The sequence below is a fragment of the Macadamia integrifolia genome, chromosome 4 (genome assembly GCF_013358625.1).
Source record: "Macadamia integrifolia cultivar HAES 741 chromosome 4, SCU_Mint_v3, whole genome shotgun sequence".
Lineage (NCBI taxonomy): Eukaryota > Viridiplantae > Streptophyta > Magnoliopsida > Proteales > Proteaceae > Macadamia > Macadamia integrifolia.
In genome coordinates, this window is record NC_056560.1 from 15,337,469 (window position 1) to 15,359,655 (window position 22,187).

A 22,187-nucleotide genomic window follows, 5' to 3' on the forward strand; every position below is an offset into this window, starting at 1 on the left:
AAACTTATATGTGAGAGTGTTTCCTAAAAGGCAAAATGTCCCCCACATAGTGTATGAATCAAGCATCAATAAGGACAGAATTTCTACCTATCATGAGGGGTGAGATGGTCATTTCTGCCTCCACTATATTTGGGCATAAGGGCCACGCTGCCTTTGAAGTTTCTTTTTTCCAACTTACTCATTTATTTTGTTGGATGGCAAAAGGCTTAAAAGCATCAATGTTTCAGACATTGGAAATACTTCCCATCTTTATTTTCAGCTCGATGAAACATAAAATTTGTCTATATACTTGGATTTTTTTATCTATACATATTTATTATTATTATTATTATTATTATTATTATTATTTTAAGGGATTGGGTAAGAAATGGGTCAGATATATTATATTTGGGGAAGGGTTATTTGAGCCTACATCATTTCCTATACCCTCTGAATGTATTAGGGATTCATAAGTGGGAGATTCCTCCCATCAACGCCATTTTATAGAGGTAGGAGTGTTTTACTGATTTCAGATGGGCATTTATGCTTATCTCAAATGCTCATCTTACTGGTCTACTAAAAAAAAAAGAAAAAAAAAATCCTATCTCACTGTATTTAATGCCGGCCATGCATATGACATTTTGCCTTTATTTTTTTTAAGAAAGAGAGAAAAAAAGAAAAAAGAAAAAGAAAAGAACCCTACCCACTTGTGTGGTTCTACGCCCAAACATAGATAGGCACAAAAAGACTATATTACCCTCTCTTTGCCTAGATGCCTTTGCGTGGCCTCCTATTGTCTTCCGATGTGGGACAAGTCTCCATACAAGCGGACAGGATTCTTTACCCAAAAATCTTATGTAGGGTATAGAAAACACCTTATAGGCTTAAAGACACTTTTCCCATTATATTTTAAACCCAAACCCAAACCCAAACCCCACCCCCACCCCCACCCCAAGCACTTGATGCTGTTAATCCAAATTCCAAACACTGCCTTAATCATCCAACTCAAGGGAAAGAAAGTATACAGCCGGGGAAAGGATATTAGTTGAGATGTCCTGTGTCTCCTGATCCAAGGGAACGATGGTAAGATAATAAGAGAACAAACATGTTTTGAGAACTATATAAACAACTCCCATATCATGACATTGTTGATTGTTCTTTACTTTATTTCTCCTAATTTTTTTTGACATCTAGCTTAACATCCTCGGCTCCCGGACAAAGAACCATTTCCCCTAAAGTTATATTAATTAAGTTGGATGACTCTAAGCTTAAAACCTTCAATGTTTCAAACATTGGAATTACTTCCCATACCGTAACATTTTTCATGGTATTTCAAGGAGACGTGCTTGGAACAGAATAAGATGATAACCTATCAGATGGTGACAACAGACAACCAAGTCCAATAAAAGAAAAAGAAAAATAAGGCCAAAGAAGACTGCATACCCCTTAAAACAAGCAGAGCTAGAACCAACTCCCTTAAAAGACCTACATAAAATGAAATATATATATATATATATATATATACTTTTTTTTTTCAACCCTTTCTTTCCCATCTTAAAATAATGGAAGGAGATGATTAATTATAACTTGCAGCCAAACGTGCAGCCCATGACAACCCCCTTCAAAAACACACCCACCCACCATCACACCACCTTCACAAAGCACTTCCACAATCATAAGCTTCTGCTCCAACAAGAGAAGGATCATCCCTCTGAAACCAGCCAGAAATGGCAGAATCAGTAGCTAAGGGTCTGGAGCCACCGAAGCCACAGTCAATAACTCCACTCACAACACCATCACCATCACCCACTCGTCTTGCAATCTCTCTTCAACAACCTTCACATGGGAGGAAAGCATCTAAATCAGGAAAGCTTTACAAGCAAGTTCGTTCCCTCTTCAGGGCATTCCCTATCATCCACCCATGTATGATGATGCCTCTTCCTCTACATAGCAACAAGCCCCAAGATGGCCTTATACATGGAGGAACTAGATTGACATGTACCCTATATGGCTGCCGCAAGGCAAGGACTAACCTTGCCATTCAAGAAAACCCAAGGTGTCTTCCCATGCTAATACTTGAGCTAGGAGTCCCAACTGGTAAGCTGCTTCAAGAGATGGGGTCAGGCCTTATGAGAATCGCACTCGAGTGCGACAAGCAAGCGGTGGAGAAGACAAAGCTCATTGAAGAATCTCTGTGGATCATGTACTGCAATGGCCGCAAGGTTGGGTATGGTGTGAAGAAGAAGCCAACCGAGGAAGACTTGAATGTTATGCAGCTGCTCCATGCTGTTTCAATGGGTGCAGGTGTGCTACCTGCTGTGAAAAAAGAAATGCCTGATGGGGAGCTGACCTATATGAGAGCTTACTTTGAACGAGTGATAGGGTCTAAAGACTCTGAGACTTTCTACATGATGAACCCAGATGGTAATAGTGGATCTGAACTCAGCATATTTTTTGTGAGGCTTTGACATTTTGTTATGATCCCATATCAGTCATATGAGGGGCTGATCCCACATTGAGAAGAGATTTGATGCGGGTTGATATATATAGTTTTGGATTTCCTCACCTTGTAAGTAGACTTATGGGGTCGAGTTCGTCCAAAGTCCGTATTACATTTTGAGTGCAGTTAGGAGAGAAGAGAACTAGAGACCCAATCCAACAATGTGACCATCTCTCCATCGGAATCCAGCCGTATAATGCTTCTCCAAATCCAGCTCAAGTTCTTTCTGCTTCTCTGCTTGGAGAAAGCCACTTCCATCTTTGTTTTCGGGTTTGTGCTGCAGCTTCAAATCTCCCTTCAGACCCTACAATCAGCCATAGGTATCAAGGCAACCTTAAGACTCTAAAATTGTGCTAGTAGGTGTTGAGAAATTCTAACAATTGTCATCCAAGAAAGAGGAAACAATGTATAGACATTTTACTATCTGTTGTAAACATCTCTAACCATCAGAAGTAAAAGAAAAGGAAATAGTAATTACCATGAGTTTGTTGAATTTCTATTGTCATTCTTGGTCTGAAAAAAGTGGCAAATCCCAATGATAACCCGATTGCAATAATTTTAAAGGGAGTAGAAGGCTGAGAGAAGTGGGCAAGCCTGTGGCACAACGGTTAAGTTGCATTATTGCAACATGTTGGTCACATGTTCAAAATCTGGAAACAGTCTCTTCTGCAAAGCAGGGGGTAAGGCTGTATATAACCATAGTTAGCAAATTCGGATTCGGGAATTATTCGGGCGGAGAATTATTCGAAATAATTCGATTGATTAATTTAAGGATTCGATCAAAAAAGCGAATATGACGTTTTGTTTTTTGTTTTTTTTTGTTTTTTTGTTTTTTTGTTTTTTTGTTTTTTTGTTTTTTTGTTTTTTTTTAAATATTGTTTAAGTGGATCGAATAATTCGGTTTAATTCGGTTCGGCCCGAATTATTTGCTTTTTAAATTCAAATTAGTAAAATTCGCGTTTTTTACCGAATTTTATTTTTAATTCGGATTCGATCAGAATTTTTGATTTAATTCGGAAAAATTCGGTTCGGCCAAATAATTCGCGAATTATTCGGCCGAATTGCTAACTGGGTGTACAACTTGCCCCCCTCCCAAACATCGCAGTAGCGGAAGCCTCATGCACTGGGTTGCTCTTTTTTTAAGGCTGAGAGAAAACAGGTAAATGATAGTTAAAACAGAACTTAATGAATCATATATCCTGAATATGCATCATTTAAAATGAGCAAGTCAGTCTGACCCAAAGGCTAAGTTTGATGCTCTTCTTAATCATCTCTAAATCGTATCTTCTCTTTCTCTATTTCTTCTGAATTTCTGATTTAATCACATCAATCCATTGTTTCTCTCAAATGGATGTATTCATAAGAGGCCATCTCCATTACATATGATTCTACAATAGCATTTTATTAATGCTTTTCCTCCACTTGTTAGTTGTTGAGCATTGATTGACTATCAAAATGATCAGAGGTGGAAATAAAGGCTAAACAACAGAGAATGCTAAAAGCACTTAGATACTTTAAATGCCTAAACCATAGCTGGAAGTGTCCATGTCTCATATATTAGAGAAACTGTTCAAGAATTGAAAATAAACGTGCCACAATTTTGAGTCGAAGAGGATATACATGGGGTTGAGCATCAAGTAGCTATTGAGAAATTCCTCACGAGAGCAGCCTTTCTCATGAAATCTTGCTTTCACTTTCTCTTTCCAAGTCCTCTTTCCCTACCTAATTTTCTTGGTGCTTTTTATTCCATATATTTTTCTCATATTCCAAACATAGTTGGGATTGTTTCCCAATTTCACTCACATAAACTTCCCTCCCCTTTTCCATACAAAATAATTCAGGCATTTCCATCAGTTCAAAAGAAGAATCTCTGATTTTTACCAAATAACAAGCAATGAAGTAAAAGCTAATTCAGACACCATTGGTGCAAGTTCATTCACCCTATAAACCTGGGAACTTAATATTAATTTTTGAAATACAACATCATATAAGACAGAGTACACCATTTACCATTAGGACATTCACTTGAGGCACACCAGACTGAATTTATTTCCTAGTATTGCTTCCCTAATTGCTATATCTACGAATACATAAATATCGATCCAGGCTGATTCTTCATTTAAATATTTCATCAGGTTGAATCTGCCTTTGTCTGGTCACGTAGAATTTTTGCAAACTCCTCCAAGCTTATCACCATGACATCATCTCTGCCCTGGATGGCAACCACCACAGATGATGCAACACCAGAAACAATGCCTGCAGGGCAGAATGCGAAATAAAGATTACCTCGAGGGTAGATAATAAAATCTGGATTAGATAAAAGGGTGCCAAAAACCTCCTGACCCAATTTTCAAGGCCAATTTAGGACCATCTGTGTGGATGGTCAAGTCAAAGCACCAACTCCATAGTGAGGCATGGAAAATAGACATGAAAGTAAGATCAAATTGTAAAGATACAATCACTGAGAAATGTTTAGACAGGATATAATATTGTGACAACATCTTGTACTCAGCTCTAAAAGGAGACCAAAAAACAAAATTAAAAAAAAAAATAAAAATAAAAATAATAATAATAAATGCTGGAGTGTATGAGATCTTAAGGATTCAACAGGGGCCATTACTCAGTGCTTGTCCTGCCGATGGGATCTTGAGGAATTAATATCATGAAGCGGACATTGTCATTTTAATTATCCAGGCCTGGAGGTCGGGAACTTTAGCGTGTGAGCACGTACGCACAGCAGAGCCCATGGGCATGTACTCCAGTAGCAGGTAGAGTTTTATATACACTGGCTACCCCCCACAAGATGGACAATGTCACCAGACCACTATGGAATCATGCATGTCTAGAATCAAGGGATGTGTGTATGCATGTAATTAAATTGCAAGAGCCAGTTCTGTCTTACCATTTTCAATAACACCAGGTATGATGTTGATGCTCTTCTCTAGCTCAGCTGGATTCTGGATCCCATTTGGGAAGCTGATAATATAGGACAATAAGTTAAATAACTCACAGGAAACATAACAAAGATACTGTTATTTAATTCCCTCGTTTGGAAACAGGATACACCCCAATACACAGGAAGGATTTAGACATGATAATGACAAAATGTAATTTAGGAACACCTTCAATTAGTGAGGTTTTGGAATGAAGACCGTAGAAACACATGGCAGCAATCAAAATCGAAGTTCAGAAAATTCCTGCAGCTAGAATGGTACTAGAACTAAAACATAACATACTTGGATCTGGAAGAACATGCTTTTCTAATGGGAGGAAGTTAAGTACCCAAAACCATTGAAAAGAAGAATGACTTCAGAGCTTCAAAAAGCGGAATGATTTGCTCCAGAATGGGCTCCAGAGAATGGTGCTTTCCAGGCAGGATTCAATTCCATTATGGCAAGTTGAGAATTGAAAGGCAACTCAGATCAACAGGTTCAAATGATTAGGCTGCACCAAATATTCAAATTCCATTTGAAGTCGTAAATTGAGTGAATATGAGATGGAATGAATCCTTGCCTGGAAACCACCCAGTAAAAATCTTAAAGTGAATGTTACCGATCAGTTGGTTATCATGCCCAAATATACTTAAACCCACTTCTGTGAATTCACACTATTCAGACTTCATAAATTCACTAGCATTGAGCTAGGCCAGACTACCAGAGCAACCAAAAGGATTGATGGCTTAGAGGGAACTTATCAGTTATTGGCTGTACCTGCTGGTTTGCTTAATACCAGATAAACAGTTAGTACTCAGCTAGACAACTCTACCAGAAGATAGCAGACATCCAAATAAAGCGTTTACTACTTGCCAGATTGGAGCCTTATTATCAATAGATGCTCAGCCAAATCCCAAGCATCATCTGAGCATGAAACTAACTATTCAATAATGACTACCCAATCCTTCTTCATCAACCCATTCCATATGAAGCACAACTATTTTAGCTTTTATTACTATCCTTGTCATGCCCAAAATCATTTTTGCTCTGCAGATCCTCAGGATGTCCACTGTTAATCTTTTTAGATTCATTGAATGTCTAGATTCCATGTGCATATGATACGATAAGGATTGTGATCCTTACCTAACATTCTCTATTTGTAATCCCTTCTCCCATTTATAAATAAAGGCAGCCCCTGTCTATAAATAAAGGCAACCTCAGATAGAGCTGATTGGAGGGCAACGATCCATGTAGCCGACCCCATTTAGCTGAGATTTTTCTGACTTGCTGATGTGGTATTATATTTTCCTTTTATTTTCACTTTATCTCTTCTGTTTTTTCACGAATCCAAGTAGCCGACCCCATTAGGTTGGGAAAAGGCTGAGTATGTTGTTCTTGTTGTTATCTGTCAATCAAGAGAAGCCAAAGCTTCTCCCATAATTCTAGTATTCAACTTGATATCAAAGCCACACAACCCTGAGGTTCTTTGCTTTGTCACAGCCAGTCGCATCACCATCACCAGTTCCCAAGGCTCCGGCCTCACCGGTCAAGCATGGTAGACTGAACATGCTCCGATGTATGTTGCACCAAGCATGACCAACAGACCCGACTCATCTCTATTGACCACCACATGTACTACTACCGCCAGTCGCCTATCTTCCGATATACGCCCAGTGGCCTTTGCCACCTCCTACCATCTGCCTGGCCCCAGGCGATCACCCAGCGGCCTCGGCCACCTCCTGTTGCTTGCCGCCCAAAGCCCTAGCCGCCTCCTGCCATCCCCCTGGCCCTAGGAAATTAATCAGCGGCCTTTTCCATTCTTTTCGCTCGCCGCCCACGGCCTCAACCGCCTTATGCTTGGCCTCAGGCAAACACCCAAGCATCCTTTGCCGCCATTGAAACATGGTCCAGCACCTCTGCTGCCTCCAGACACCTGGCCACCAGGCCCTATCGCCAGCAATGATCCTTCCCTTGCTCACGCTGGCCCTTGCAAGGCCTTAGTTGCATCTTGTCCTTGCGTCCTTGCGCCCTTGCACCGGCACCCTTGCGCTTTTGCACCGTCATCTCATGATGTTTTCTGTGTGTATACGGTAGACCACCCACAACTCTCATTTCGTATCAGTTTTCAACAACCCATTATTTGTTTGAGATTCCAACTCTATGGCTGAAGGTAGCAATACTAGCCCTACCTTGGGAGGTCTTGGGGGTAGTGAGGTGAGTCGTGTTGGGACTCATAGCCTTAACCCAACCCTCCAACCAGGTCCAACAAGCTGAATGGGTCTAATTACCTTGCTTGGTCAAGGGCCTGTCTACTAACTATTCGGTGTATCAACTCTTAGGATACTTGACTGATGACACCCCTATGCTTACTGAAAGTACTGAAAAAATTCTTGGTTGGCCCATGATGCACTTGTCTTGTTATTTGCTCAATTCCATAGAACCTAATATCAGTTCTAGTTTTGTTCTAATGAATTCTGCAAAGGAGCTATGGGATGCTGTGCAACAGAAATGCCTAGACCAATAATTATCCCAAATTTATTAGCTCCACCTCTAGTTCGTGAGACTACTCAAACGGAATTGTTTCTTACTGCCTATCATGCTACTTTAAATGCTCTCTGGCAACAATAGGATTCTTATCATCAAGTTCCCATGGCTTGTACTACTGATGCCACCACCTGTTAGCATGAGCGCAAAATGGAACGTGTCTATGACTTTCTTACAGGTCTAAATCCAGATTATGATTAGATTTGTATTCAGATTCTCAACAGAGATAAGTTTCCTACACTCCTTCAGGCATATAATCCACTTTAGCATGAGTACTGTCGCCGATCTATTATGATGTCCTCTATTGTTCCTACTCACCCTACACTAGTTTCTACTCCTGCAAGCATGGATTGTCCTGGCACTAAGTCTGCACCCGTTGCAGGAGAGCCCGTCAAATATGAAAATTGTGGTTGACCCTAGGGGTGCAAGTTTGGCCCTGACGGCCCGAACCCACCCTTGGCCCCCCTTGATCCCGAACAAGTACCGACCCAAATTTTTTGGCCTTGAGGGCTGGCCCAACCCTGAAATTTCTGACCCTGAGTCAGGGTCAGGGCGGGTAAGGGTTGATGTCTTTGGCCCGCCCAACCCACCCTGAAACCGGCCCTGATTTTTTTACCCTGGTTTTGGCCTGGCCCTAATTTTTGCCCCTAATGTTGACCCTGGTTGTGACCCTGATGTTAATCCTGAATTTAACCTAATTTTATATATTGTTTGACATTGAGTTAATAACACCTAATATTTCAATTTTACAAGGACCAGTTAATGAGGAAGAGTGAAAATGGAAATGCAATTAAGGATGCTGAAAGAAAATGATCGTTTTCTTTTTCTTTTAAACAAATTTTGAGTTCTTTGGAATTTTTTTTTTTTTAGGATGTTCTCCTCTTTGTTTAACATGACAAGGGTTTTGAGATCTTCAGATTGTTTGCCTTATTATGATGATCTCTTTGTTTATCATGACAAATAATTGAAATTTTTTGGATTATTTGCTTTCTTAAGATGATCTCTTCTTGTTTACCATAATAGTTGGAGTTATTTGTATTGTTTGAATGTTTGCTTTAGGATGTTCTCCTAATTACAAGTAATTTGTAACTTTGTATTTTTTATCTCCTCATTATTAAGAATATTTTTTATTTTTAAGTTATTTCATATTTTGAAGGGTAAGGGTCAAGGTCAGGGTCAGGGTATGCCCAGCCCTTGATGGATTCCTGCAGCTTTAGAAGAGTTTATATCCCCTATCAAAATAAAAGTTATGGATCTACTGATCCATAAACGTAACCAATTAATTCGCCACAAATATAAATAATAAATAAATAAAACATGAACAGCCCAGAATGCGAGATGATAGATTTAACAAGCTTCACCCTTTGTCTCATAGACAAAAGTTTCCCCTTCCATCCAAAATTATATAGGTCTTTATTTTATCAAGAAGAAGTAAAAGTGCCTCCATTCTTACTCTATCTTTGAAAATTTCCACTAGGGTCAATCAGGGTCAAGGTCAGGGTCAGGGTCAGGGTCAGGGTCATCCCGGCCCGACCCTGAAAAATCAGGGCCGGGTAAGGGTTGGGCTAAACCCTGAAGGGTACGGCCAGGGTTGAAGTTTTGCGGCCCTGAGTCAGGGTCAAGGTGGGTTTGGGCCCAGTTAAGGGGACTCAGGGTTGGGCTAGGGTTTTAAGAAACCCAGCCCAACCTGGCCCTGTTGCACCCCTAAGTTGACACTGCCACACTAGTGAGACATGTTGGAAACTGCATGGTCGACCTAACGGGGGTTGTGGTGGGAAATAGGGTGCTACTAGCCACCAAGCACATCTCTTCGAGACTAGTGACAGTTCTTTGCTTGGACCTGCTCCTCCTACACCTACCTCTGCATCTACAATGCCTTCTCTTCAGATCAGTTACAAGCCCTTTAGCACATGATGTCTCGGCTTGGGACTCTTTCTATGCCTAGCATTACCCCTGCTTCTCATCTTGCTCAGTAAGGTATTTTGCATGTCTCTTCCAGTTTCAGTCCTTCGTGGATTTTTAATTCAGGAGCTTCAAACCATATGACTAGTTCCTCAGACCTGTTCTATTCCATTGCTTAAGTAAGGGCATAGTTCGAGTAGCTAATGGATCCTTATCATCATGGTAAAGGTTCAGTTAAATGTTTTCTTGATATAGCCTTGTCCTCCGTTCTACATGTTCCTAACCTTCGTGCTAACCTACTTTTCCTTTATCGTAACACTATTGTGTGTGTGTGTGTGTGTGTGTGAGAGAGAGAGAGAGAGAGAGAGAGAGAGAGTCTTGCGATTTGAGCAAGGGAGTCCCAATCAATTAGATTGGGGCTACCCACCTTCCTTCATTAAATAGATCAGCCATTACAAGTCCCACTAGAAATAGGGCAAACCAAAACAGAATAAGAAAATACTAGCTGCAAACTTCTAATAGAGCTCAGTCCTAATGGGACTAGGAAAACCCCAAGGGAGGAGTCTGCGACGTGCACAGGACTCCTCCCCTCTCACGAGACACTTCTAACAGATCTCTTGGTGGCTAAGTTTGTACAATTGTTTTTGGGATTAATATCACTATTGGGGTTCTTTAATCAGATTAGGAGAGTCATATTTTAGTACCTAACCATTGGATCATTTTGATCTATTGAGACCCAATTCCTGTTGTTATTTTTCCCCTTTGCTAGAAGTCCAAGTTGATCCAAAGTGATGATTTGGAGATCTATTCAAACTCCTAAAAAATAGGATCTGAGTTTCTAATTCTGTTATTGGGCCTCAGGCCCTCAACCTCACATTCAGCCGGTGGATTCTCTTTAGTTTTTGAAGTTTTGTTCATCTCATTGAAGGCCCTGCTCAACTAGAAAACCATCTTGATCAGTAGTGGATTTTGAAATATCAATTTTCTCTATAATATGGTTTCTAGTGGTGATCTGCGATCCTACCTGTTGGGCAGAATCTGAAACCTATTTCTAGGTTAAATCAGATTCCATCAGTTACTCTGGCAAGTACTAAAGAAGATAAGTGTTTCAAGCACATATATGGACATAGCTAAAGATATGTATCTTGGTGTTGTTACTAGTGTAAGAACTATGTGGGTTCAAGGTAAGTGAATTCCCAATTACAACTGGGTTACATCAAGGATCAATTTTAAGCCCTTATTTGTTTGCTCTTATCATGTGTGATTTAACCAGAGACATTCAAGATCAGGTTCCTTGGTGGATGCTTCTTGTTGATGATATTGTTTTAGTAGACGAGACAAAAGCAAGGATTAACACCAAATTAGAGTTATGGAGATCAACCTTGGAATCAAAAGGTTTAAAGAGGAGTAGAATGAAAATGGAGTATATGGTATGTAATGTTAGTTACACTATGATAGATAATGAGGTGGTGAAATTTGATGATAGGGAGATTCCATAGTGTATTTTAGGTGTTTGCACTCAATCCTAAATAAAGAAGGTGATATAGAGGATGATATTTCACAGAGAATTGAAATAGGATGGATGAAGTGGAGATGTGCGTACGAAGTGTTGGGTGAGACACATTCTTTTAAAACTTAAGGAAATTTTTTATGGGAAAGCCGTAAGACCGGCTACGATGCAAGGTGTAGAATGTTGGGAAGTTAAGAATATCATATAGATAACTCAGTGTAGCTGAGATGGATGTATGGTGGTAAAACTGGGAAGCATAAGGTAAAGAATGGTCAAATTAGAGCTGATTTGGGAGTAGCTCCGATGCCTGATAAACTATGAGAAGGTCGTTTGAGGTGGCATGGCCATGTTCAACAGAGGCCTATGCACTAGTACGGAGGAATGATTTGATTCATATTGAAAGAGCTAAAAGAGTTGGGGGCAAACCTAAAATGACTCTGGGAGAACTGGTGAGAAAAGACATGCATAGCTTAGGCCTTTTATCAAGTATTACCCCGAATAGGGCTGATTGGAGGGTAAAGATCCATGTAGCCAGCCACATTTCGTTAGGATAAGGCTGAGTTGTTTAGAACATGCATGTAACACTCCAGCCATGTCTTCACTTCGACCCAACTTTAGTTTGTTAGGAAACAATCTACCATATTCCCCTAATTTTGGATGATAGAATTTAGAAAGGTAGTGGCTTCATTAGAGACTCTGCTATCAACAACACCAGTCCTGCCTTTCTACTAATGTGTTCAGTGTATTATATGTCGATCTTATTTCAGTCTAATGGTTTCTACAAGTGCAATGCCAAATCTTCAACATAAAAGCATTCTATTAAAAATATGAAACTCAAGCACCTGTTAAATGCATGATCAAGCTACTTCCAATTCCAATTCAAGGTGAAAAGAAGGCAATAAATTACCAGCAGAAATCTGAATTCTTTACACTCTGAAGCAGGTGCTATTTCCATCCAATAAATTGAATGCAGGTCATTAAATAAGACACATACCTCACATCAACCATCATATTTCCTAGATCTGTGATCACTGGACCATCCTTCCTCAAGGCAGATCGAATTTCAGGAACTGCCAATTCACTAATTGCAGTTAATTACAAAACCCCTCCAGTGTGTGAATTACATAAAATTATGCAAAAGATAGAGATAAGATCACAATAAGGGAAGATGATTGGTACATGGAACGGAAGTCTATTCAGCATATAAAGGCTAACCTCCTCCAAGAGTCACAAGCCGCCTCAAGACAGGTGATATGGCAGGAGGGAGAACTTCTACCTACAGAATGTCTGGTAAGTTCTGAAAAATAAAGAAAAAGAGGGAAGGGGGGAGGGGGACACTGGATTTCTAAATATGAAATTTCATGGAAAAAAACTACTTGATGCCATTCATAATGGATATATTGCCACTCAAATTACATAAGCATACTTTCTAAAAAAAGGTGTACCCAGTTCACGAGGCTACCCCACCATAGGGTCTGGGGAGGTTCATAATGTACATTCGCAGCCTTTGTGTGTTAGGAATGCAAACACAATTTCTAACACTCAAAAACCAAAAGATGCATAATACACTAAAGGATGACTCAACTATGCATCATGTAAAACCCATAGCCAATTAACATTAATTGTTCAAGATAATATACATGGCATTAAACTCTGAATAAATGATTAGATATCTAAACCCTCCAAATCATATTCTCCATTTATTATACAGTCTACACTCATACACCTCTTATTGACAAATTACCTAAGCTTGCCATTCCAGTAGGACTGTCAATGGATCAGATTTGATAACTTTCCAATCCAAATACAATTTGATAAGTACTTACGTAAAGGGTTTTATCCGATCTGATCATGATCTGATTTGCTAAGGAGTGATCCGATAAGTAAACAAATCAAATTGGAAATACCTTGATATGATCTGATTAGGACCAATAAGGGAAAGGGGCCTAAGCTAATTTGGAGACACCCTTTAACATTCTTTCTTTCAATTTTGTCAAAGTTTTAGATAATAGTGTGATTTTCTCAAGAAAATAACAGTATAATGCGTCACATTATTGGGTTTGTATCAGTTGTTGGAATCTTGTCAGAGTTCAGATTTTGATCACTTTGTGATGGAGGGCCTGTAGAGAAAGCGAAGAAATCCCTGAGTGAACTCAGAGTTGCAAGGGAGAAGAGAAGAATAGCACAAAGAGGGTGGGGGGAAGGGGTCACACATCTTGCACCATACCCGGCACTAAACACCTTCAATTCAATTCATCATTCAAAGCTATCTACTAAATTGGGTTACATGCCTTTATATAATAAATAAATTGAAATTAAAACTTACCTAAATAAAATCTAAAACGGAAATAGAAACTTCTAACTACTTTCTAAGTTCTAACTAATAAAGTTAGAAACAGAATAAAACTCAAATTGGTAACTCCCTAATTGACTATCAACTACCCAAATTAAAAGAATGCAAATAATCCCCAAATAAAATAAAATCCTAAAGATCCTAATGAATCCAAAAATTCAATCGGACTCGGTTCATCTCGATTGAAATTTCCTGAAGTGTCAACCTGGTTCAGCCTCGATTATGCATCAACTCCCCCAATGTTGAGAAAAACTCGTCCACGAGTTTTAAAGAATGATAACAATAAAAACTCTCGAACGGGGGTGAATTGTTCGTCGTCTACATCGCGAACAAAATCCAAGATGTGAAGCTTTGGAGGTGCATTCAAGTCCAGAAAATCATGGAGAAGAACAAATTGCACTGCATTGATGTCCTTCATTGCTTGATCCAAAATTTTCTCACTTTCTGTTGTCATCACCTGTTCCACAATAGGACGGCTTCCACTTGTGTTGATGCATCTGGTTCGTCTTTTGGTTGTACTGGGGGCATCACTTTCTTTGACTCAACCAATCCATGAAGATTAAATTTTTTATAAGGTGGTAGGCTTGAAGGGTGCACATATTGTTGTCACGATCAAGGATGATGTCTTGTTGTTCCAACCAGCCTTGACCCAATTTAATGATGGGCTGAGGAGAGTCAAACACTTCACAAAAAGCACCATCATAATGAGGAACATAAAATTAAACAAATACATTATCCTCCAACTAAAAAATAATCTAACTGGTCTCTAACAACATATCCACCATATATCTGGAGACAAAATTGTCATTTAGTCGCTCATCAATTAACAATTTAGCAGACTTTCCATTGGGCAGACGAACTCTGAACTTGAACACAAAGGACTCTATGATTGAATCACTTGTGGACTGAAATCGGATCACTTAGGGCCCACAAGAATGACAAAATACCTCAATTTATTGGTTGAGTGGCAATCTTGTAATTTCATGAACAACCCAAGCACTAAAAGAGATGGAAATAGATACTAGGATCGAACCGAAATACAAAATTAGAAGAAGAGGGGTTTTCTGGAATTAAAACTTTAAAAGAGTGGGCTATTCTGGAAATTAAAGAGGAGTGGGTATAAACTGAAGTAAAGTCCAGCCAGGGGGTCTTTATGTAATTTGAAGAACTTGTCTTCTTCTCCACGATAAACAAAAACTAGGGCAGAAAAAAAAAAACAAACCCTGAATTCGATCCAACAGGCCAATGACAGTTCCAAATCTCATGAAAACACTGCTGCAATCAAACCTGGCACCAGGCACAAAACCAGTATGTTCTTTATTTTGCTGCTGCTCTCTTCTCCTTCTTCGTCTTCTTCTTCTTTTTTTCTTTTTCTTTTGCTGGTTGCTACCGGAACCCTCAAAGAAGAGGTTCAGTCAAAGGAGATTGAAAAGAAAACAGGCGGTGGGATGGTTCGACTTCTATGTTCTGAATAGAGATGATTGATTTTGTTTTTTTGTTGCTGACGAAAGCCTAGGAAGAAGAGGGGGTTCTGATTGAGGGTTACAGGGGTGGAATGGGTCAATGGGGGATGTGTTTAGAGAGGCACCGGGGGGGGGGGGTTTGGTATCAACAATTTTTTTTTTTCCACAGGTTTGGGACGGGGTTTTGTTGAGGAAAGGAAAGGAAGATGTTAACTTTAGCAAGGCTAGGGAAGGGTGAGAGCTGCTAGAAGACAGAGGAGGGTTATGGGAAAGGACTCAAATCTCTGTTTGAACAGTTTATTTATTTATTTTTTATTGTTGTTCTTAGTCTTTGCAGAAACCAAAACTGAGAAGGGGAAGAAGATAAGGAAGGAAAAGAGAACGAAGGAGATGGATCCTTCGGCTCTGATACCACTTGATGGGGGGCCTGTAGAGAAAGAAAAAAAATCCTTGAGTGAACTCAGAGTTGCAAAGGAGAAGAGAAGAATAGCACAAAGAGGGGGGGGGAAGGGGTCACACATCTCACTCCATACCTGACACTAAACACCTTTAATTCAATTCATCATTCTAATCTATCTACTAAATTGGGTTACATGTCTTTATATAATAAATTGAAATTAAAACTTGCCTAAATAAAATCTAAAACTGATATAGAAACTTCTAATTAATTCCTAAGTTCTAACTAATAAAATTAGAAACAAAATAAAACTCAAATTGGTAACTCCCTAATTGACTATCAATTACCCAAATTAAAAGATTGCAAACAATCCCCATATAAAATAAAATCCTAAAGATCCTAATGAATCCAAAAATTCAATCGGACTTAGTTCATCTCGATTGAGATTTCCCAAAGTGTCAACCCGGTTCAACCTTGATTCTGCATCACTTTGTGATTGATCTATTAGGGTATCAGAACAGATCGGCTAAATTTTTTGTCGGATTCGGATGGGATCAAGTGCAATCCAGCTCGAACCTGACCCATTGACAGCCCAACATTCCAGTACTCCAAAAATAACCCAATATGGTCCTGTAGCTCCAAAATTTTGTAGAACCAACTTGAATGAACATGACAATGTGGTAATCAACCATGTCAAGCACAGGCAGTGACAGACATGCATCAACCTATATTACCAGTTACATAAATACTCAAATATGCACATATATTCAATTTCATATCATGTTGGCGGGCAGACAGGTAAGGGTCTGCATGTGTGTAGTGAACTCCTGACAAAAATAACCGATGAAAGATATCAACTCACAGGAACAGGAAATGTGCTACCAAGCTGGAGAACCACTTTTGATTGGTCTACCAATATTATACACTCCTTTGCCATGGAATCAAGTACCTGATAGAGACAATGAAACATGACAATAATTACAGTTGAAAATGATTAAAAGAACTAACTATACTTTTTATGAAAAGTTAAATCAAACTTCTGAGACAATCAGAGACTTGCACCATACAAATTAACCTCATTTTCAATAGCAATAGTTAATGGGCCTCATAGGTTGGAAACTACAGAACATTGGCTCCTTTTTGAATATTTTAATGATTACTTTTTATCTGTCAGTCTTTTTATTTCAATCAATGCTGCCAAGCTTTGAAAGCTAGATTCTCAGTGTCATCTCTAAACAGCTAAAGGATGCCATAGTCATGTCAAACATGCAGGTGTCCCAACAAAGAATTTATCAGTTCCTATTTAGATGTTTCAAAAAAATTAAAAAAAATAAAAATAATAAATAATAAATAATAAAAATAATAATAATAATAAAATGAACAGTAATGGATTTGTCTAAAACTGAAACATTAACAAAATACTCAACCGCTTATTTTGAACCTCCCAGAGGAGTTTGTGGTCAAGAAATCATTTCAGATATAAATCAAACATACCTTTTGCATGGTATGAGCAGCTCCCCCACCCTGGCAAGAAAGAAAATCTTCGTTTTAGTGTAATCAGCACTGAACACTATTTGAATATACAAATAAGCAGAATAAAAACATGAAGACTCATGCAACTAAACCTTCAATATATTTTTATTTAAGTCTACTTCATCTGCTCCATCAAAGGCAATGTCAACGTTATTGACATCATTCAAATCAACCTGCAAATCAAGAAGATTAAAGAATGCTGAGAGAACACTTAAAAATAACTTTATCTTATTTTTCCATACAAAACGAGTGTATCTAGGAGAGGAGGAAGCTTCAGATGTATATTGTAAATGGAACTCACAGTCTTTACACCAAACTGCCTAGCCAGAACTCGTGACTGGTAGTTTGCTCCCACAGCAACAACATCTTTCAACTGAAAAGACAAAGGAGCAAAGATTAGCGAAAATGGTTAGTTACCTTGGAACTTCTGTGTGGTATTACTGGTTCTTATTAACATAAGTCAGCTGAAACATAATGAGAGTTCCATTTCTGCAGGGACCAGTATGGAACTCCTACTATTATATAAGAATACTATACTAATGTGACAATTTTAACTTGTAAAATTTCGGACTACAACAACAACAACTCAGCCTTATCCCAATTAAATGGGGTCAGTCCTTGCCCTCCAATCAGCTCTACTCGATGTAAAATTTCCTACTAAAAAAAATATATATATATATATATATATTTTGGTCATACAAAACATAAGATCAGGCTTTAAGGCACCAATTTCATTTCGCATGAGAACTAGTCCTTTTCCCTATGTTAGTATTTATTTCTTATCATAGTTTTCAATAGGGGTGTAAGTTTGGCCCTGACTACCCGAACCTGCCCTGAGCCCGAACAGGGCTTGGGTTAAGATTTCTAACACTGAGGGCGGGTTAGGGTTGGTCGGGACTCGGTTGAGGCCTAGGCCCAGCCTGGCATGAACCCATCCCAACCCTGATTTTAACCATGATTTATGTAATATAATTTAGGGCTATCATTCTATCATTTTATTATGAATAATGGAATTTGGGTCATTGATTCTTATGGTTAGGTGTCCTAAACATCTATTATTGTGTTACACTTCATTCTTTTAATTGTGTATTGATCATTTGATTTATTGGTGCTATTTATTTATTTATATTTTTTAATGCTTAGGACACATAGCAAAAACAGGGTTAATCAATGTTAGCCCGACCTTAACAAGAATCAAGGCCAATTAGGCCCACCCCGGCTCAATTAGGGTCGGATCGGGTTGGGTTGGGTTGGGTTGGGTTGGGTTGGCATGAGCCCGGTAAGGTTGGGCCTAGGCATGAACCCGGCAGGGTTGGGTTGAGCCTGGGTTAGGGTTTTAAGAAATCTGGCCCTATTTCACCCCTAGTTGTCAAGGCTTCGCCTAGGCGCCACCTTAGCATCCAGCAGTTTTCCTGGGTCCTAGGCGACTGTTGCCTTATTGCACTGCATGTCGCCTTATATTTTGGCACTTATTTATGCCAAATATTATTTAAGTAAATGTTCATTTACTTAAGCTATTATTCATAAATAAGAAAATACTTCCTATTTGAATCAAATAAATATAGTTTAAAAATAAAATTTCCAGAGGATAAAATGTCAACCCCCCCGTCCAAGAAAAAAAACTGGATCTTTTGTTGTATGAGTGATTTTCAACTTTCAAATGCTGAGGTTTTTCTCAATTTCAAAAATTTTATAAATCTTATCATGGTAAAACATTGCTAAAAATCAAAATTTTAGTAAAATAATCTTTTGTTTTGATATCCATAAAATTATTTTCATTTAAGTGATTTTAATGGTATTTGCGAACTTTAAAATAAGTTTGGCCAGAACATAACTTTGTCATTATAATTCAGATTTAAGTAATCTTAGAATTGTTGGAAAACTGATTTTGTACTATAACTAACGCAAAAAATTGTATGTAAAACTAAAGTCATTTGTCCAGTCAAACTTATTATAGAAAAAAAAAAATTTCTTTAAATGTTGATTTTTAATGACTTAATGTAACTTAATATTGATTTTTTTATGATTTGATGTGGATTAATGTTGATTTTGATAACTTGATGTGGATTGATGTTGATTTTTTATGAAACAAGTTATATGTAACATGCTAAATAATGTTAGAAAAGAGAGTACATAAAAAATAACACTTGGTCGACTTGTTCGCCTTAAGACAGGCGCCTTGTCGTCTAAGTGCTTAGGTAGCCCTCCACCACCTTGGTTTGCCTTGGCACTGTGACAACTATGATTAGTATTGATAATTACATACATAAATTTCAAAGAAGGGAAAAATAATTTTAATATAAGCCATCTATTTAGTAGCATATGGAATCTACTTCTTTTTAGACTCACTTTCTCACTGTACCAAATAGTACATCTTTCTGTCCAGGGTTATGTATTTTATCAAAATCTCTGCAGAGAAAACATTTTTACATGCCAGAATTCTGTTTGTTACCTTTGTGCCCGCTTGGGGAAATTTTTGAGCTGGTGCATATGTTATTGAGTAGGGTTCACAAAGTAGTCTATAAAGTTAAGAGGGTTTTGTTACACACTAAGAAGGTAATGGATATTTTCAGATTTTTTTAAAGCACTGGTGGTACTGTAATTATGTGTCGCAGGGTTTTTGGGAATTGCAGCCTCTTGGTGTTCTGAGTTTCATGGGATCTTTATGTTGTGGGCTTGTAGTGGGTTAAAAAAGAGTTATGTTGTAGTTCATACTTCTTAGAGTTTCTAAAAGTGCCATGGTTAAGTTTAGGGTGTTTGATTTAAGTAGTTCCTACTTTGAAGGTAGCAATCAACTATAGAGAGGCTTGTAACCCCTACAAGAGGTTGACTAAGTGAGAAGAAGTTTTACCCTCTAAAGATTTTAGCTATTTCTGTGTGGATTTGGAAGCCCTTTTGAAGTTAGGTTTCTTCAACCCTAATTGGACTCCTAGCTGAGCTATCGCTTCTACTTTCTATTTCTTGTTACAGTTCTAGCAGCTTCTTCAAGCTCTGAAACAGTCCTTTTCCAGCATTAATATCCATCAAAGCACCACCAAAACAACTTCTCCATCAACCCTTTTGCCTCATCATCTACCATCAGAACCCTACCCATCAAAATATTTTTAAATACTTTTTAGTTTATGTGACACCATATCAAAACCCATCCCAGCCTATCACCTCCAAATTCATGAAACCCTAACTCTATTAAAACAGTTTCCTGTTCCAACCCGCACTACTAATGCCCTCTAATGCCTAGCCCTGATTTATCCTTTGCTTTTTGCACTTTCCAAAACCAAAAGAGCATGTTTTTTCTCTCCTATTTCCAACAGAAGCTAAGGTTGTTCGAGGGTTTTTTGGAGCTTGTTTCACTCTTTGAAGACTTTTAATTGTAGAACCCTAATTCTACATTTAGGATCTTCGGTAGAAAAAAAAAATCCAAAAGAATGGGATACTTCCTGTAACTGAAGAATATATGATCCAGGTGATGCAGCTCAAAAAAGAAAAATGCTAATAAGATTTAGGTACAGGTCTTACAGGATAACAAGGGTTAGAGAGGACCACTTAAGTCTTGGTCTCTTAGGGACTCATTCACCACTAAAGGATCTCAAACTCAAGATTGAGGCTCACCATGGCACACCCACAAGTTCCAGGAAATATAAATCATCAACTCTATCTCTTCAAAACAAAAGATATATATATATATATATAGGAGAGAGAAAAGAGTCATTGGGAAAGAGCCATTAAAATATGGTGGTTGGAATATAGCCCTTGGAATATAGCATTGAAATATAGCCATTAGAGATGTCTTGGAAAGAGCAAACTTTCAAAAAAGAGCAATTGCTTGATATAGATGTTGGAAGAGAGGGAGAAAGTGGAGTGGGTATAAGTGATTATAAATTTATAATCATGACTACATCACCAGGTGAGCAGAACCTTCTATGCGTATCAATGTGATATCATTAAAGAGAAAGGAAAAAAGAGCTGAATGTATTCCACAAATTAATGGGATTGCTATTAGCTTATTACGGCATTATGAAATAAAGATTAACTACTATATATGTTTGCAATCAAACCCAGATAAAAGAACTAAAAAAAAAGAGCAAGCCATAGGAAAAATTCATCGCATCAACTGATTGGCACAATATGAACATAAGAGAAAGAAAAAGATCCCTCTCTTGTCTTTTTTTAATCAATAATGATTCACTGCAGTTGTTAGTGTTCATGGGTGACCAACATGAAGCAGTCTAATGTGGAAATAGGCAAGGCCAACCAAATCCCAGAGCTGCAGGATACTCTCAAAAGAAAAACCACAAACAGATCAAGGGTATGATATCGATCTCAGAATTATAGTTTTTTGGAATCAGATCAGAACAGATATAAAATGCTAGTTTAGATGATGAAATAGGTTAGTAACAATATGGAAAATATGTCTGAACACCAAAGAAATCAGAAGCAAAAAGATCCATGCTATCGATTTCAGTCTCAGGTCTGAAAACAGGGTGATGCAGATATGGCTGCCCTTTCTTGGTTGGACCAGCATGACCGGCTTTGGAAGCCAAGAGCCTAGAAGAACCGGTCCAGCCCAGGGTTTTGGTCCAACAAGGGTTGGAAATAAAATTAGTAGTTTACTTAGTATTTTATTTCATGCTTTTAGTTTCCAGACTTGAACGTAGGAGTAGGATTTATTTCCTTGCTTTGGTTTCCTTTTTATAGTTGTTTCCAATTTAGGCTAGTTTCCATTCCAGTTAAGTTTATAAATTCATGTTCCTATTTTCCTATATATTGGTTGTCATCGACTGAAGATTTAGAGAGCAATTTGATTATTGAATGAATGTGTGAGTGTAAACCTTCTTTTCCCCCTCTCTACTCTGATTTCCCCTCTCTTCCCTAAGGTTCTCCATCAACTTGGTATCAGAGCCGAAGGATCCTCTCCTTCGTTCTCCCTCCTTGTTCCATTCCTTTCCCTTCCCATCAACCTGCTCTTTCCTTCCCATCTTCTCCCTATTCTCTCTTCCGGTTTCTGTCGAGACAGAGAACAATCATTTAAAAAAAAAAAGTGCTGTTGAAGCAGTCAACCAAACCCAACTCCAC

The 22,187-nt window shown here is 38.4% G+C and overlaps 2 protein-coding genes across 2 annotated transcripts in view; one reads left to right on the forward strand and one right to left on the reverse strand.

Annotated features, from left to right (window-relative positions):
* Positions 1 to 1,706: 1,706 nt before the first annotated feature.
* Positions 1,707 to 2,447, forward strand: LOC122076276 (protein MIZU-KUSSEI 1-like). The gene has a single exon (XM_042641598.1). It carries the CDS (start codon positions 1,707 to 1,709, stop codon positions 2,445 to 2,447), a length of 741 nt encoding a protein of 246 aa, XP_042497532.1.
* A 1,886-nt stretch (positions 2,448 to 4,333) lies between these two features.
* The window catches only part of LOC122075891 (ribose-5-phosphate isomerase A-like), a 32,793-nt gene continuing 14,939 nt past the window's right edge, over positions 4,334 to 22,187 (reverse strand). Inside the window, exons 3-10 of the mRNA XM_042641104.1 lie at positions 17,416 to 17,487; positions 17,207 to 17,287; positions 17,076 to 17,105; positions 16,444 to 16,530; positions 12,584 to 12,644; positions 12,363 to 12,438; positions 5,382 to 5,455; positions 4,334 to 4,735 (exon numbers count right to left, since the gene is read on the reverse strand). Coding sequence (XP_042497038.1) covers positions 4,611 to 4,735; positions 5,382 to 5,455; positions 12,363 to 12,438; positions 12,584 to 12,644; positions 16,444 to 16,530; positions 17,076 to 17,105; positions 17,207 to 17,287; positions 17,416 to 17,487 — 606 coding nt within the window. The 3' untranslated portion in view covers positions 4,334 to 4,610. The remainder of the gene's footprint in view (positions 4,736 to 5,381; positions 5,456 to 12,362; positions 12,439 to 12,583; positions 12,645 to 16,443; positions 16,531 to 17,075; positions 17,106 to 17,206; positions 17,288 to 17,415; positions 17,488 to 22,187) is intronic.